General features: G+C 44.5%; 1 protein-coding gene across 1 annotated transcript; it reads left to right on the top strand.

Annotated features, from left to right (window-relative positions):
* The first annotated feature begins 623 nt into the window (after positions 1-623).
* rnf167 (ring finger protein 167) lies at positions 624-18,373 on the top strand. Its single transcript, XM_035409310.1, has 10 exons — positions 624-942; positions 5,832-5,979; positions 6,337-6,417; positions 6,662-6,799; positions 7,465-7,552; positions 8,008-8,098; positions 11,384-11,489; positions 11,887-11,980; positions 16,586-16,666; positions 17,109-18,373. Exons 2-10 carry the CDS (start codon positions 5,875-5,877, stop codon positions 17,534-17,536), a joined length of 1,212 nt encoding a protein of 403 aa, XP_035265201.1. The 5' UTR covers positions 624-942; positions 5,832-5,874; the 3' UTR covers positions 17,537-18,373.
* The last annotated feature ends 487 nt before the right edge of the window (positions 18,374-18,860 follow it).

Genomic DNA, 18,860 nt, shown 5'->3' with positions numbered 1-18,860 from the left:
AAAAAGGGTGTTAACTTGCATACACTAACTGTACGTGTTGATCAGCATGAGCCACCGCATTACTTCCTGTTCATGCATGCTTTGAACAAGTCCAGTTTTGGTAAAGCACTTCAGCTAAGGATAATGGTACAGTGGAATTTGAAAGCTGAGTAATCTGCTCATGGGTTCTAAGGCCATAACCTGTAAAGATGGCAGTGTTTGGCTGATACATGATAAAACATGCACAGAAGGGGTATGCTTAGTTTTGTGGTCACATTTTTCTCTCCTGATTGGATGTAGTTGGTTTGGTCCTCCATTGTTACAGGCTAATAAAATGTGTAAGTTTACAGTTTGTGCATGTTTGGGATATGGGGCCGGGGGTCTCACTCTTAAGCTTTGTTTCATTCTCCAAATTGATACAAACACATCTAGTTAACTACAGTGTAATTTTCAACTTGACTACCAGGTCTATATCAGAGTGTCTTTCAAAAAATTTAGCTCACGATGCTCGTATCATATACGTAAATGCTTGTACAAAAAGATGGACAAACATTTGTGGGTTTTGATTGATATGTTACTTTTGGCCCTGTCTTCACGCGATACACGGGATTTCAGCGCATCCATCTTGGTCTTGGGAAAGCGAGACTGAGAGCTTAATGTAAACAGAAGAATGAGAACGGGAGAATACGGTGTTTTGGTATGTGGCTAGCTAGTTTGCTAGCTAGCTAGCAAGCACAGTTCAGAAGGATTGACAATAGAACGGTTAATACAAGCGAAAACATCAATAGCAACCCAATTTCTTTAGGAAGGAAAGACTGTTAGTTGAGAAGTCCGGGGGATTTCGACAGAAAAAGGCGCTGACATCACTGCTTGATTGAAGGGACACTGTGAGAAAACTGCTAACGTTAACAAGCGCTTTAGCTAGCTAGCCAACAAGGTAGCAAGCAGGCTAAGTGCTACTCGGTAAGTAAAGAATGGGAAATATTTTCCTTTCATGACAGGTATTACAACGTTAACAATTGCTGCTGATGTAACCTAGATAGGCAGCTAACGCTGACGTTCGCGAAAGTCAATTCGATTTCTTGAATCGTTCTTCGGAAAATGTAATGTTAGACTGTCACTTGACATTAACACAACGTTAGCGCATTTTGCTGATCAAATAGTGTTTTTTAACGCTATTTTCGAAGCTATTGTTAGAAATGTATTAGCACTAGTGCTATTTAGATACATGAACATTCGTGACTTTTCTTGTCAAGTTGGTTAATTTTACCAAGCTACATTGCCACGGTAACGTTAAGTTTGTTGGCCAATGGCTGGCTATCGGTGCTAACGTTGGTTAACACTAACGAACTGAATTGGCCAGCTAGCTAGCTTCACAATCAAGTAAGTAAGCTTAGCTAACTGGAAAGTATAACGGCCTAAAGTTCGATTGCGTTAGCTAGCTAGCTAAAGTAATGTGAATATGACTGTCAGGCAAACCAGTCTGGCAAGGGACATGCAATGCATGCAATGTTAAACTGTAACTTGTTCAGCGACGTTACTAGCATATCGAGGAAATATCCGACGCCCTTGATATGGGTAGTTCGCCAGTTAGTCTCACAATGGCATATCATCAATGGATACTGACTGATTGTCTTGCTAGTGTTAGGTTGTCTTGTGTGCTCCTGTTATTTGTTGTAGGCTGACATTGTTAGCGAACTGAAATGTTAACTTTGCCTATTGTAACGTGTATGCTCTGCCAGAAAAGCTTGTAGTTATAATTTATTCCTCGGAGAACTAGCCACATCGTTTGCCAGTATATAAAAAGTGATTCGCCAGTTAGCTATTTAATTGAAATAATGCCCGCAACTCCACACCTATCCTTTTTGTTTTTGTCTTTGTCTCATTAAATCACGTGTCGTGATTGGTGCGTTGCCAAAACTGGGCCCACTATTAAAAGGCTTAGCTACGTTATTTTACAACAGTGTTTTGCTAGGGAAGTATTTACTACACCGCTTAGTGCATGCAGAAACACGAAACTGAATTCCCTAAAATCGAAAAATTGTGGAGCCAGAGAAATCAATTCCATCTGTCCGAAAAATTGCCTCAAAGGTCTTCAATTTTACAGCCACTACTGTCACCCCAGACTAATTTAGCTAGGTATCTTTAAATAATTTATTTTGACTGAAGTGTTCCATCGTTCTGTTATTCCAGCATTTCAACAGGTTGATGAAATACCTGTATATATTGATCTAGTACTGCTATTTGTGTACACCTAGCTCACACTTGGCATTCACGTGCTAGCCTATATCTCTGACAAGATGACTCCACTTCTGATGTTATCTACACATTCACTGCAAGCAGAGGACAACAGCAACGCTAAGAGAACCATCTGAGCTAATCTGATGCATTCCGATCATCACTATGGGTTTCTGTGGAATGTGTTTGGTAGGGCACTTTATTGGTCTGTTCACAGGCTTGGGTGAGCATTTTTATACTAAAGGGCACAGTGTTATGGTTTGGGTGGGCAGTTTTGTACTAAATGGCACTGTGGTGTGGCTTGGGTGGGCAGTTTTGTACTAAATGGCACAGTGGTGTGGCTTGGGTGGGCAGTTTTGTACTAAATGGCACAGTGGTGTGGCTTGGGTGGGCAGTTTTGCACTAAAGGGCACAATGGCGGGGCGAGCACAGGTCTCCTCCAGCAGGTGTCACCTGCTTCATCACCATCTTCCTCCTCTGGGTGGCTGAGTTCCACCACTTCCTGTCTGGTCTCGGCCTCTGCATCCTGTCTCTGTTCTGCCTCCGCTCTCTTTCACAACATTAGCACTTGTTTGCACAGGGTCTGGGCCTGTTTATGCGCTTTGAACAAGCTGACCCGAGAGCAGGTCTCACCGCACTAGATTTAGCTTCACTGTTGGTTTTCAGCACCAGCTAAGGCCAATGAGTGTGCCTGTCCTGTTTTAAGGTCAATTTCGTTTTTTTTGTGCTTGCAAAACAAGGACATTTTGTGGCTGGCGCCACAAAAGACATAATGCAATGGTGCTGTTCCACTCTTTCCCAATCTAGCATTACAAGGTTATATAATGGTTGATATGTATCATATACTCAGTGACCACTTTATTAGGGACATATTTGTTCGTTAACACAAGTAGCCTGCTCCTCAGTGAACAGTAAATCATGTGGCTGTAACTCTGTATATAAAGCATCCAGACATGGTGACGAGGTTTGGTTGTTGTTCGACCAAGCCATAGAATGGGCAAGATGCGTGAGCTGAACAAATTTGACCGTGGTAGTTCTGTGGGTGAAAACGCCTCGTTAATTAGAGAGGTCAGAGGAGAACGGGCAGACTCGTTCAAGCTAACAGAAAGGCCACAAACGCTCAAATAAGAGCTGCTTACAACAGTGGTGTGCAGAACGGCATCTCTGAATGCACAGTATATCAAACATTGAAGTGGATGGGATACAGCAGCAGAGGGTTATGCAGGGTTCCACTGATGTCTGCTAAAAACTGGAAGATGAAGCTGCAGTGGGCACATGATCACCAAAACTGGACGACTGAAGATTTGAACAATGTTATCTGGTCTGATAAATCTCAATTTCTGCTGCAACATGCAGATGGTAAGATTAAAATTTGACGTCAACAGCATGAATACGTGGATACTTCCTGCTTTGTGTCAGTGGTACAGGCTGGCGGTGGTAGTGTAACAGTGTGGGGAATGTGCATCCCTTTATGGCCACAGTCTACTCATGGATATTTCAACAGGATAATACAGCTAGTCACAAAGCACACATCATCTCAACCTGGTTCCACAAACATGACAGTGAATTCAGTTTATTCCAGTGTCCTGTACAGTCCTGCAGCACAGGGGAAATGTATGATGCTATCGAGTCAGCATAGACCAGAATCCCTAACGAATGTTTCCAGCACCTTGCTGAATCCATGCTGGGAAGAATTCAGGCTGTAATTGATGCAAAAATTGGTCCTACCCAGTACTAAATGGGTGCATTTGATAAAGTAGCTGCTGAGTGTGTGTGTGTAGTATGTGTATATAAATGGTAGTTTAGCTTCATAGAAACACGTCTACAGTGAGAGGATATATCCTGAACTGTCATCTTCCTGGTTTTCTGGTTCTATGCAGTTCTCTGGAATTGAAAGGGCTTACAATGGCATACCTGGCTGTGGCACTTGTAGTGCCAGTTCAGCTTTCATGTGACCGATGGCACAGTTGGAATCAAAAAAGAAAAGGAGACATGTTTTTCGTTGAGGCAAATGTTTTTTTTATTTTTTATTCGAACGGTTTGAAACCTTCATATTATGCACTCAGACTAAACCTGTCCTTGTGCTTTATGTTTCAAAGAGCAGCCCTTAGGACCTGTGAATTGAAAGTCCAGTTGTCTGGTATTTTGTTAGAGCCTTTAAAGTTATTTATGTGCTTATCTTTGGTCGTGTGTAATAAATGCTGGATTGTTCAGCTAGGGGACATGTTTTTTTCATGAAAATAATGCAGAATAATTAGTTATTATTTGAAGAATATCTCCTCAGAGCTAATATTGCCACATTTGCCACTATGTGTTGGTTCTTGAGCCAGTGCTTCAAATAGGTTCCAAAGTCATTTTATTTAATTTTGTAATATTTAGAGTATTGAATTGAATCGTAGGGAAACTGAATGATTCAATTCAATACTCTAAATATATTGAATATTCTAATTTGTATAATTGAAGATTTATGAACTAAGTTTGTGGCTGTGTTTTTGTTCTGGAAGTTTCCCCATTGTTAAGTGAATGATTATCAGCAGTTAATTTGAAGCTTAGTTTACTGTCATTCATAATGTGCATGTGGCATGCTTCATCTTTAGAGGTCTGTGAATAGAGGAGCTGTGGGCTGGCTTGCGCTACATTTCCTCCATAAGCAGTTGTAAATACTCCCATCTGGTTAAATGTGTTTAAACTTCATGGACGCTGTAAACTGCATAGTGGTTATGGAGTCTTGTTGTGCACTCTGACCCTTGTGTGTTGCATTACTTTTAAAATAGTCTCATAATGTGTCTGACTTGAATTAAATAAACTGTAATTAGGCCTCTGTGCTCTCTGGGAAAGAGCCAATGGCCCCCAGACGAATAAAAGTGTCAGGTTTAACATTTTTTAAATAATCGCCTGGTTGGTTGCTCACCATTTGTCTGAGTTCCCAGCTATAGTTCAGTCTTGCTAGCAGGTTTTCTGTTTGCCTGTGTTTTTACATTTGGGTCTCTGATGCTATGCTGGCTGTGTGGAAGCATTTCATAGGCAGTGTAATCAACAGTAGTCAGTTTCTCGGTACCCTCACAACCATACGCACTGATGCTCAAATATGGTATCGAATTGATTTTGGCTTTCGATTTGCTTTTTCACTGATATGGTTTTTGGGAGGAATTTTCATTTTTATTTAAAAAAATTCATTGATTTGAAAATGTCGCGTTCCTCATCTGCTGAGCTCTATGACTGACACACTAATGATGAAAGAGGTCACTTGGTCTAGCATGGGGAAACTTGTGGCCATTGGGTTGGAGCTGTAGGTTAATGTCTGTCACAATGGTATGTTGTAATTGGCTCGTGATTGAATCACTTTTAACAGTTTCCGTCATGAGCCGTTTGGGGAAATGTTGATGTGTCCTTCGGCCACGCCCAGTCACAGAATTTTCCGTCATTCCTGCACAGTCACTGTGTTGATGCATATGGTTGATTAAAACTTTTGGATTTCCTTGTGCTCTGTAATGCGCTGTTGGTTTCGCTGTGTCGGTCGGTGCTTTTTATCTTCCCCAGGGAGTTAGGACACGTGATCCGTTTCTGACTCCCAGCCATCCTTTCCCTGTCCCCCCCCCCCCCCCCCCCCCCAGGCCGTTCCGTTCCTTTGGCCCAGTGCCCCCACCCCCTGTCGGGATGACGCGTTGGGGTTCCTGGGGTATGGGTGCCCGCCTGGTGGTGCTGATGGTGGCTCTGTGCCTCTCTCTGTCGCCCTCTCCTGGACACGCGTACATCTACGCCGTGAGTCTCACTGCCTGTGCAGTACAGTGGATCTCTTGTTATGTTCTTTGTGAGTGTGTCTTTGTCCTTTTTTTCTTTCCCTCATCCTGCCTAACACAAAGTCATTCTTGTGAGGTGTGGTTGGAATTGAAGGGCAGTGTTTCTGTGGGAGGCTCTTGTGTGTGTGTGTGTGTGTGTGTGTGTGTGTGTGTGTGTCTGTGTGTGTGTACTGAATAATAGGCCTCACCCTGTACTATTGTCTAATACCTGTAAAATCAGATCAAAATGTGTTTTTCTATATTGTGTTGAGCACAGCCATGCTTCTCATTTTAATGTGTCCATCATTGATGAAAGTTTCCCAATCTGTCTGTCACCCAGCATTACAGCAACAGGACGTCTATGGTGTTCGAAGACCTGCCTGCTCTCTTCGGGAACCAGCTGCCAAAAGATGGATTGCTGGTAAGTCAAAGAGGACGAAAGAGAACGTGAAGAAAGAGAATTTATAGTGAACAATATGTAAAATTAGTGAAAATGGTTTAAATTTTACCCGAAATTAAAGAAAACAAGTCTTTCAGGCTTCATTGCTTAGTACTTGACCCTTTAAGTGGCAGGAGGCAGGTAAAGTAAAGATATAATTAAAGGATACTGTAGTTTTTTGGTGTTGTGACTGCTGTGTCCATGCATGGTCCTCCGTGTCCATTAGGGGGTGCTGGTGGAGTCTCGGCCACTCAACGCCTGTCTTCCCATCGAGCCGCCGCCCACGCCGCTCACTCCTATCTCTGCCAACCTCACCAAGTTCATCGTCCTCATCCAGCGCTTCGACTGCAATTTTGACATCAAGGTATCTCTCACTCGAGCCTGACATGCTGGCTGTCCAGTGTTTGTGTGACTGTCTCTCAGAGTGTCTCCTGTGAGCGTATGTCACTCAGTGTCTCCTGTGAGCGTATGTCACTCAGTGTCTCCTGTGAGCATATGCCACTCAGTGTCTCCTGTGAGCGTATGCCACTCAGTGTCTCCTGTGAGCGTATGCCACTCAGTGTCTCCTGTGAGTGTATGCCACTCAGTGTCTCCTGTGAGCGTATGCCACTCAGTGTCTCCTGTGAGCGTATGCCACTCAGTGTCTCCTGTGAGCGTATGTCACTCAGTGTCTCCTGTGAGCGTATGTTACTCTGAGTGTCTCCTGTGAGCATATGCCACTCAGTGTCTCCTGTGAGCATATGCCACTCAGTGTCTCCTGTGAGCGTATGCCACTCTGAGTGTCTCCTGTGAGTGTATGCCACTCTGAGTGTCTCCTGTGAGTGTATGCCACTCTGAGTGTCTTCTGTGAGTGTATGTCACTCAGTGTCTCCTGTGAGTGTATGCCACTCTTGAGTGTCTCCTGTGAGTGTATGCCACTCTGAGTGTCTCCTGTGAGTGTATGCCACTCAGTGTGTCTCCTGTGAGCGTATGTCACTCTGAGTGTCTCCTGTGAGTGTATGCCGTATCTCAGTGGATTCCCTCTCGCAGGTGCTGCACGCCCAGCAGGCAGGGTACAGCGCAGCCATCGTTCACAACATGCACTCAGACGTCCTGCTCAGCATGGGCTTCAGCGATGGTGAGGCTCCTCCTTTTCTTCCCTTCTCTCTCTCTCTCTCTCTTTCCGTGTACGTAAGTATTATTGTGACAGCATGCACACGTGGAAGATTGTACTAGACTATTCACTGCTTGCTTACATACAGTCCTGTGGTAAAGCCTGTGATATAATCCAGCAGCTGTAATGCTTGTCATTTTATGAATGAAGTTTCCACAATTTCTTTCATATGCCCCTGTGTTTTGTTGTCCGGGACCACTCAGCTTACACAGTCTGTGGAGGGGATATTCAAAATTATATTCTCTGACAAAATGCAGACAGCGTGTCCTGCAGTCACATTTGCCTCTCTATAACTGGCTGTTTTTTCATGTGGAAACATGGGCTATGGAAATATGGATTAATAGATTTACCTACCCTGGCACAGCCTGTGAAATATTTGAATGAAGTGGGTGACTGTTGCCGTTTCGGTTTCCCTGCAGAGAGCATCGTGCAGCAGATCGAGATCCCATCAGTCTTCACCAGCTACACGGCCTCCCAGCTGCTCAAGAGCTACGTCATTCCCGAGAGAGGGTGAGGGAGCCAGACGCCTGGCGTGTGTCCTCACGCACGCACCACGCCCCGTCGCACGTCCTCACGCTCGTGGAAAATCTCACACACAAATCATAGAATTACTTTACATTGCAGGCATTTAGCAGCCACTGTTATCCAGAGCGACTCACACGATTTTCTACATTTACATTGCATCCATTTATATGACCATTTATATACTGAAGCAATGCAGGTTAAGTACCTTGCTCAAGGGTACAACACAGGGTTTCCCCCAGAAAAGTTGTTAGGCCCGGGGACAAGTATCTTTTGACGGGGGCTGGCGGCCCGCCGCGGGCCAGGGGCCAAGTGTCTTTTTTGACGGGGGCCCGGCACGGGCCAGCGACAGACTGATGGCAGCATTAAGGTAGGGCCCATAGTTTCTGTGATAACAGAATCAGGGATGGAATCGCGGAATTGAGAATTTAAAACAGCTGTAATACAGATTCCATAGGGCCCTACATTAAGTCAATGCTAAAAGCTGACTGGAGATTTGAAAGTAGGACTACGTAATGTGAATGTTATAAATAAGTAATTTATTCAACACACATTTAAAAAATCAACAACTATTTACAGCATAGCAGAGTCCTACAAAGAATCTGACAACAATGTACAGTCTTGGAATGCTGTGTTTTCAACAACAAAAGAAATTAAATAAAATAAATAATATCAAAGTTTTGATTGGCTACTGAATCTTACAACAAGCCTTGGAATGCTAGGCACATTTAAACATTTAAAAAACTGTCCAAAATAAATGATAAACTCAAAAATGCCATCTAACCTGTGCTCATTCAAATGACAAAATCTGCGTATTCCACATCTTTGCCATGGACATTTTCGGAGTGTGTACGTTTATCCAGTTTTTAATATGCTAATGTCGATTGAAATGTGCACAATTTTGCGATGCAAATGTTTTTCTCGTCTAAACTAATTGAGGAGAACTGTCTCTATCATATTTAGTAATATGTCATTTCTAATCAAGTACAATAATTAAAAACAAGTTGACACCAATAATAACGTTAGTCAGATTAAGGGATTTTCTGCCTGCTCATTTTTCAGCTCAGCACCCATAACTAGGACACCCTGTGGTTTTCTTTCTCTTTAAATACAAGACCAGGTCAAAACCTAGTATATGGTTTTGAGGACAGCCCCGCTGTTGTGGTCCAGCCAAAAATAACTAGCACTTTGCTGTAAGCGGTGGTACAGACCATTTGACAGTTGGCTCTTCTCCATTGCTGTTAATGGTCTACAAGAAAATACAAATAATTTGAAATCCACGCCTGCAAATCCATTATTAAAATACTTGGTAGATTTGTTAATCACCGCTGATGGCATTAATTTCTACTTGTTTAACGTGACTTTCGAAAGGTTAGCTAGCGTTGTCGTAAAATTTAGTGTCAACACATTACTACGGCTGCGGGCCAGGCACTCTTCACGGTAAGAAGAAATTTTAGGATAGCGCTTCCAATATTGCTTGTGTCGAAAGTGCTGCGACGGAAACAGCGATAGATTTACCCACGAGCCACATCTGTCCAAAATGTAAACAAGTAAGGCAGTCTTCACGGTCGGGGAAAATGTTATGACAGCGTCACCCAGCGAGTGAACGCCACAAACGGCGGTGGTGTAACAGTTATTGGCTCGTTACTAACTGATTGTGGTGAAAACTTGCTTGTTTAACCACCCCGCTCACCCCCACCAATTTCAAAAACTGAACGGATCTACACGAATCACACAGATGACCTATTTTGGATTCAATACGGCGAACGCCGAAAAGCGACTAGTTTGCAGGTATGCGTGAAGAGTGCCTGACCCTCAACCATAGCGTTTTTCCCCAAAGATGGTATTTCTAGATATAGCCTAATTTTGCCGCTGTGTTAACACATTTCTACGTTTACGTAAGAAGAAATTTTAGGATTTTACGATTTTTTTGTGTTGAAAGTGCTGCGACGGAAACAACGATAGATTTACTGAGGAGCCATCTGTCCAAAATATAAACAGGTCCGGCAGTTTTCACGGTCGGGAAAAAAATTATGACAACGTTGTCGTGCACATCAATGTCATCAAGCTAACGTTATTAATAAACAAGTGAAGTCGTTATTTCGATGGCTATTAATAACTCATGTAATGTTACAATGTTTCGAATGTTACATGCATGCTACTAGTTTAACGTTCCCTACACACTGCTTAAGTTAATATAAAAAGAATGTAGGCCTACTTACCAACGAGATTAAGTGATGCCGCGGAGGTTTGTAACGAGGTTAGTTAGCCAACTAAATAAGAAATGGTGGCTTGCTAGGTAACGTTAGCTTGTGATAGTTGGAAGCGTCAAGTGTTGAACGTTACTCTACGCACAATGAGGGTAAAGAATACTGATCTCAGACCTGCTGTTTTCCTATAGTGCGTTCACGTTTTAACCAACAGATGTAGCTGGTGAGCTTTCCAACCGAGCCGCTCCACTGTAACTGTAGTCTAAAAAACATCTTTAAAATACTTTTTTTTTTTTTTTAATTCCCCGATGCTTAGGCCCAGCGGGGGGTCAACTTAGGCCCGGCGGGCCGCCGGACTTGCAATACACTGGTGGAAACCGTCCAACGGCAAGTGTCCAACCTGGGAATTGAACCTGTGACCTTTAGGTTACAAGACCAGCTCCTTACCCATTGTACTACACTGCCGCCCCGTAGCAAACACAATTGCACAATTGAACAAGCACATAGTCTCGCACAAATGCAAGCGCGTGGGCGCAGTGTCACAGTGTAGTATATATAGACGCAGACTCTCAGCACTCGTGAAGCCTACGAGCGCGGAGCAGCAGTGGCCATGGAAGATTAAAAGGTCGCATGAGGACGCGTTGGACTGCACCTCGGACCACGTCAGGGTTTCGGGTTTCATCTCCATCTAGACACAAGTGTGGTCCAGTTCGTCTCAGGTCAAGGGCAAATATTTGACGCTCAGCTGAGGCTTTAGGGCAGCAGGGTGGCTTGTATTCCTGTGGCTGTACAAAATAATCAGGAAGAGACCTTTGAACCGCGTGAAATCGACCCACAATTAAGCGACGCTGTTAGTCCTGAAGAATGTGAAAGCTGCTCCGTCCCACACAGATGGAGCTGGTCTCCATCTGCTCGGCTGCCTGCGTGAGTGTTTCGGCGTGGATGTCTTCATCCTGCTGCGGACCCAGCCAGACCCAGAGGTCCAGCTTCCCAGTAAAGGGCAGCCATGTCAGCAGCTCTCTGGGTGCAGCTGCAGACGCTAACTGTTCTGTTTGCTTTGCAGGGCCTACGTGGTCCTCAGGCCCGAGTTTTCCTTCCCTCTGTCCTACTATCTGATCCCCTTCACTGGAGTGGTGGGCATCATCATCCTGGTCATGATCACCGTCCTGGTAAGAGCGGCAGCCCCGCAGTGCTGTCTGTTTGACTCCTCCCCTTCCCAGTCCTGCTCTCGTGACAGCTGAATTTGACACCTGCGTCTCCTAGCACCAGCGTTTACATATTTGAATTTTCGCCTTTGGACATATCAGAGATGCTCTCAAAACCGACTTGTAAATGTTTTTACAAACAAGGTGGCTAACTGTGCACAGTGTAGATACAAATAACTTCTTTCAACTGTGACACATTTTTCTGTGTTCATATTTTTATTTTCAACCAAGACAGAAAGGAAAATTATAATTTTTTTTATTTTATCAAGTAACCTGATTTTGCTCCATAATGTGAAATGTAATTTCAAAAACCAAGATTGCCATCCTTCAAGCTCTGTACCTTACCTATTTTCTGGTTCAGATTGTGCGCTGTGTGCAGTACAGGAAGAGGATGCGGAGGAACAGACTGAGCAAAGAACAGCTAAAGAAGATTCCTGTTCACAAGTTTAAGAAAGGTGACCACCCACCCCTTGCCTCTTGTTTGACATTGCCTTTCTCTCTGCATGTTTGATCTTCTCCACCAGAGGGCGCTCTATGCACCAGTGCTCCTGAACCATAAGCTGCTGAGTTTCCAATGAAAGAACTACAGTAACTTGCAAACACAAGGACTCCTTCACATATATACAAACAAGCACACTGACAAAATCATGCCTGTGCACATATAAGCACTTTGATCTGCAACTGTGTGCATACACAGCTGAGCTCAGACAGAAATGTAAGACATGCATACAGCATGTATACCTGTGCATGTATGTGCACGTGGACCAGCCAGTGCACACACATCTGGTGCAGCTGACTCGAAAGTAGGTTTCTTTGCTCTGAACACCAAACGGCGATACGATTCAGAGCGAGCTGTGGGTCTCAGTGGTCGTGTGGAAAGGCCCCATTGGTACCGTGGGTTCAGAAGTGCATTTCCTGCCTTTCACTCTGCTTTCAATGAGCTTGGCCGACAGAGATTGCAGTTCAAATCTGGCTGGTACACAGGGCCTGCTTCCTCTCCACAGCAGTTTTATTTTGTGCTTTTTATGATACTTTGCTTCATTTGGGCAGCTTCCAAGCCAATATATTCATGCAAGTACAGAAACTAGAGTCAAACTGACTTTTGTATGTTGTGTGAAGGGTTTAAAAAACCATTTAAGATTGAATTGGGGTGCAAAATCCTGAGTACGGACATTGGGTGGTGTGACATTAGCAGCATTCAGGAGTCAAACTATTGTCATGTCACACCCCAGTTCTACAGACGTGGCAGTATGTGGTGAAGAGGGACAATAAAAGTATTGATTAATTGATTGATTGATTGATTGATTGAGAGAATGTCAGTTCAATAACTTGCAGTGATGGCAGCAAACCATCGGGGGAAAATTCTGAATTTTGAGCGTGCTTGTACGTTCATGTGTGTGCTTGAGCACGCCAGCATGCACACGCGTGTAAGTTTGGAGAAAGCAGGTGAGTGAAAGTGACAGGAAGTGCAAACGTTGAGCTCCCACTTCCTGTGTGATACCAACGCTCTCACGCACACGCATATTTTCCATTTATTTTTTTGTCTTGTTTTTATGTACTGTTCTTGCTGGCCTCTTTAGCTGTGCCTCTGGGAGACTCAAGTAAACTTTAAGACTGTTTACAGTATAATGTGTGCTCTTACTGCAAAACTAAATGTGTTAAATAGGCACTCCCACATTTCCTGTGGCTGCGGCAGTAGCTAAGAGTTTCCACTCTATGCTAAACACTCGGTTTCTGCAGTTTGTTAATGAATATGCAGATGACTTATCTAAGAATAGGTTTTGACATTTTCCACTTGATCGACCTTGATTGACCTTTATTTGTAGATTTATTTGTGCCTGGGTTTGCTTTTGTAATGACAGCGTGATTAAAAGCCTCTGGCAACATTGCATGGTAACAGAAATTGAAACATCTGCATTACAAGCTCTGCATGTTCATCAGCGTGTTTTACCTACATGGGAATTTCCTTAGCAGGGTATGTGCAAAGGAATCTAGAAAAGGTCAGAGGTCAGCAAAGTTGTAGTTATAGACTGAACGTAATTATCGCTTGTGGTAGATGGAGACCCTCAGTCTTTGTGCAGACAGGGAGATTTCTCATTCCAGAAGGTCATTTTTATAACAAGGGAAGCCTGTAATCACCAAATAATCACTGGGACTTCTGCAGCTATTGGTCTGCAGCAGAGGCCGTGACTCGCGCTAACACATATGTTTGAGGGTCTGGCGTTTCTGCTTCGGGGAGTGAAAAATGATATCTGATTCTGCGGCTGTGCCTTCTGCCCGTGTGCTCGCTGTCACTTCCCTCCCAACGGGTCTCGCTTCAACCTAAAAATGTGTGTGGGTGCGCGATTGTGTGCACGATTGTGTGCGTGCAAGTGTGTGCGTGCATGTGTGCATGCGCGTGCGCGCATGTGTGCATGCGTGTCCCTCATTGCTGCCAGAGGCAGCACGCATTTTATTCCTTTGGGTGCATGGCGATGTTACGGTGCAGTAGATCAAGCTGTTCGAGGGGATTAAGGCCAGACTCTGAGATTACAGGAGACTGACTGCTTTCCTCTTTTTAACAGACCAGCAGAGTAAAGCCAGCGGTATGAAGCAGCTGGCAAAGCTTCCGGCCGAAACGCTGTCAGCTAGAAGGCAGATGCTTCAGTTCTGCTCTGCCAGCCTAAGTAACGCTTATCTTTCACATGCAGGGTGTATGATTCAGTCTTTTTTCGTCACCATCGCTCCTTGCAATTACTTTTAGTAATGAACTACATGCTTTTAATAATGAACTGCAGTTACTGCGTGTGGCAGTTCCTTCCCCCTCTGTGCCAAGTTCATGCAGTTCTGCTTCATTTTATTTACTTCCCCATTTACCTCCCTTGGCCATCAGTCGCCCGTGTGCTAAAAGAGCAGATGGTCCTGTGATGGTGCTGTGATCGGTCTGCAGCAGTCTAGAGTGCATGATGGAGAGTAACTGTACCCAGAATGCACTGCCTGCAGCCCCTGAGCTCCCGTAAGACTGCTTTCACTCCTGTGCCCAGTGTGACCTGATACCAAGGTGTAGTTCAAAGCCTTTCACACCAGTGTAACCTGTGTAACATTCTCCCTTATGTCTCTTCTGGGATGCAATACAAGCTATTGAGCGAGAGCAATTTATGGGTTATTTAACCAGACACTTCCAGCAGACAGCCAGGGGGACCTTTAAAAAGGCCTTCTCTTGTGTGTCACGGCACTCTCCACCCCCTGGAGTGAGAATTGTGGAAGTAATACCGTTAGCTGCTCGCGGATAGTTTAAAAAAAGGGCAAAGATTTTCAGTCTCTGTTCTCTCTCCCTCCCTTTCACTGCGTGTACTTCCCCTATGTTCAGGTCTGTTAAATTTAGGGGGGGAATTGTGTCAGGGGAAGTGACAAATTGACAAAAAAATAAAATAAAATATTTAAAAATTTAAAAAGTTTTAGATTTGGGGTACATCCGCAAGGTTGAGACTTTGTGTCATGGTGTCGTAACAGGCTGCAAACGTGGCCCAGGGTGCAGGTAGCGGGAGAATCGATAGTGAGAGAATCGCTTGACTGTGGAACACCAAAGATATTTCTAGAAGTTCTTCCACAGCTCCTGCTACTCTGGCTTCCAGCTGCTGGAAACGACCAGTAATGTTACTGAAAGGCAGTGCATGCTGTACCTGATTCAAACATAAGCTAACGCGCACTTTCAGTTGAGAGTTTTTCTGCATATGCCTTCTGAGGATATTTTCCTTCCTAGATGGCTAGTATTTTGTTGCATCATACCTGATCTGCTATACATGAATCTTTTAGCTCAGGTGTGAGCTCTGATCAGTGGTGTAGCTGGCAATGTTTCATGAGCAGAGAATGACCTGCATTGTCAGTGCGAAGTGGAATTTTCCAATTTTCTCTTCTCTACTGTGCTTTTAGTATGCATCTTCTCATCGTCACGTTCGCGCTAGTGGACTGTGTTCTGTGTTAATAATAATCGGCCTGAAAGCGGTTGCTGACCAATACTGTGTGTGTGTGGTGAACCTGGATGACATTTGCGCAGAAACTCCACCCTCAGTTTGCATATCCTGATCCTTTTTTTGGAAAATGCGCGAACGTGAATGTCTAGACCTGACCCGCAGGATGATATAATTTCTAGACTATTGCAAAGGTGCTTAAAAATTCTCTCTCTCTCTGTCTCTGTCTCTGTCTGTGTCTTTTCTCTTCCCTTCCCCCCCTCCGTCTCCTTCATTCGCTTACTAGGTTGCCTAATAAGGACATACTCCGCAAAATTGAACTGTCATTTCCTTGTCAGTCTTTAAAATCAACATGTGCAGAAGCGAAAAAAAAAAAAAGACAAGAAAAAAGCGTCAGTACAGAGCAAACCAAGATGGGTTGAGTGCTGGTTCTGACCACTTCCTCTCTCACTCCCTCGCTTGCTTGAGTCTCAAAATGAGTCAGGAAGTTAACAAGCTTCTCTTGAAGTCGTTAGCTACGGGAACTGGGTGTGAGAGTAACCAACATAAAAATACTGACGTTTACCATACTAGCTTATTTTAAGTCTTGCAACACTTGTTCCTCTGTGTAATCCCAAGCACATTGTTCATTTGAAGAAATTCCCCAAATATGCTGAAATGTTTCTGATAAGGGTACTCTTCTTCTGAAGGAACTCTAAAAACACATCTGAACCCAGTGGGTCTAAGTAGCATAATTTCTAGGGTCCCCAATATCCACAAGACAGAAAAGCAGTTCTTCTTAGCAAGATACTAGGTTTTGTCTTATTCTCAGTTTCAGATTTTTGTGTTGTGCTTTGCCTCTCTGCTTGATTGTCATACATTTTAGGCCCAAAAAGCAAAAGAACACGCCGGAAGGACGGAAGTTCACAAAGAGGTGCTTTTTTATGATAAAGTAAAGGAGGCGTCTCAACTCACCGAATCAATCGTTCACTTGGCCGTAACATGGCGCAGCCATTTTAACTTTAGGCAGCAGTGTCCCTTAAAGCAGCCCTTCCCAGATCACTAGCTAAGCGCTACCACAACCGCACGTACAGCGGTTTTTCAACAGAAGCCTCTCTCTCTGTCTCTCAGGTGATGAATATGATGTATGCGCCATCTGCCTCGATGAGTATGAAGATGGTGACAAGCTGAGGATTCTGCCCTGTTCACATGGTAATCCTTTCCGTTTTTCAAGTAACGTTTCACGTCCAATTTATCATTGGACGTGAAATTTGATGCTGCGAGGGGAGAACTTTTTTTAGCAGAGAAGTTATGAATTTTGACAAAATACCGCAGCTATTAAAAAAAACCACCTAATTTCCAGAAAGGTGCAGAAAAAAAGGGAAGTAACTATTTCTAATCAAAAGGCCTGGATATTCTTGAAAGGTTCCTTGCTTGACTCAAAGTTTTTTTTTTTTTTTTTTTTTTGATAATTGAAAAAAAGTGCTTAACATTATTATTCTGGGCAATAGGACTTGAAGTGTGTGGCCAGTAGGCCAACTTCTGTTCTCTGCCTCAGCCTAATGTACAGTTTATCTGCAAGCCTAAATGTACATGGTCAGAACTCAGGACTGCATTCCCTGTCTGTACACAACTTTACATTTCTCGTGTTTAGCCTACCACTGTAAGTGTGTGGACCCCTGGCTGACCCAAACCAAGAAGACCTGTCCCGTGTGCAAGCAGCGCGTGACCCGGCCCAACCCCGAGTACTCCGAGTCCGAGTCCGACGGGGAGGCCGGCGGGGCGGCGGCCAGCGATGAAGAAGGCGGGGCGGAGGCGGAGTCGGAGCGCACCCCGCTGCTCCGCCCCTCCAACCCCGGCTCGCCCTCCTCGGGCAGCCCCGGGGCCTACGCCGCCACGGTGACGGCGGCCCAGTGCCTCGGCTCGGCGGCCTGCTCCGACTCGCCCATCCTGGGCCACGAGGGCTACTACTCCCCGGAGGAGGACTCGGCCAGTTCCGACGGGGACGGCGACGGCGACGACGCCAGCCTGTCGGACGGAGACACCGCCCACCTCCTGAGGAATGGCGCGATCGGGGTCTGAGGGGCCGCGGGGAGTCGCTCGTCTTCTCTGAGATTTCCCCGAGTCGCGCAGCTACACGTTTCTGCTGTCTTTCGCTCACCACCGTTTCTCACTTCTTTTCCAGACCTCCGATCCCTTCTGCTGCCTTTTTCGCCTGTCTCCATTCCCCCAACCCAGCAGCAAAGTCTGTCCCCAGTTTCAGTATCCCCACTCACTCTGTCTGTCCTGTGTCTGTCCCTATCTCTAAATCCATTTGATCTCACTCGGCACTAAATAAACAGTTATGGGCACTAATTAGTTTGCAGGTATAGGCTTCATCTGTCTCAATGCAGCTGGCAGAAAGTAGCCATAATTGTGCCAGGGGAAACTCAAGCTCAAGGAAAAAATTCAAGCTACTAGCTAATTCAAAAATTAATTTTTGATGGCGTCATTGGCAAACAGTTTCTTCAAGTGAGGGATTTTTAAGTTGAATCATTTGTCTGGGTTTACAGATGCTCCAGAAATGAGTCGTTCATTAACTGTGATCAGTCCTGCTTTCTACTTTATATATTGCCAGATAGGTGAAATGGCCATTGTGATATGGCCTTGCACGCTCTGTGTCTGTGCACGAGCTTGAACGTGTTCGAAAGGGGTCGCAGCTGTGGTTCCTTCGGAAGTCAGGCATTGATCTCATGGTATCTTTAGCAGATGCCTTTTTTTAACCTGAAATTGTCATCTGTTAGGTAGCGTAAATCAACTTAATTTTGGCTGGGATCAGTGGTATATGGCCAGAGCGTAAAAAACACCCGATTTATTTGCCCAAACATGGAAAAACATCTCCTATTGTGGAGAAATGTGCACTCTTTTTTTTTTTTTTCCCAAAAATATTTTTTTGCTGCTCAGACTTCATTTTTGTACAACCCCCTCTCCCCTTTCATACATTTGGATTGTAATGGATTTTAGGCAGTCCTCAGTAGCACACAGATGTGTCCAGTGTCCACTGTCGGGCACCTTAATGTAATATTGAGAAATGTTTAGTCTGTTTGGTCAGTGTTGTTTTCATGTGGCCTTTGTAATATTTGAGTTATCTAGAACCTTCTAGCTGGGGAGGGAGGGAGGGAGGGAGGGAGGAAGGGGGGGGGGTTGGGGGATGAGGTGTACTACAGATAGCCAGCCCACTTTAGTGGTCATGGTAACAAGATTCTTCTGCTTTCTGCCTAAAAATGAACAGGCCGAAACTTGTCGCTGAAGGAATTGCTAGCACTGTCTTCACACTACTGCGGCTGCTTACCATTTCAGGCTCACTAACTTCATGTGTAACATGACGCTTAAAATGTTACCTTTACTGTTTTATCTTTGTTTTGTT

Source organism: Anguilla anguilla, chromosome 3 (assembly GCF_013347855.1).
Source record: "Anguilla anguilla isolate fAngAng1 chromosome 3, fAngAng1.pri, whole genome shotgun sequence".
NCBI lineage: Eukaryota > Metazoa > Chordata > Actinopteri > Anguilliformes > Anguillidae > Anguilla > Anguilla anguilla.
This window is presented reverse-complemented; position numbering and strand designations above follow the sequence as displayed.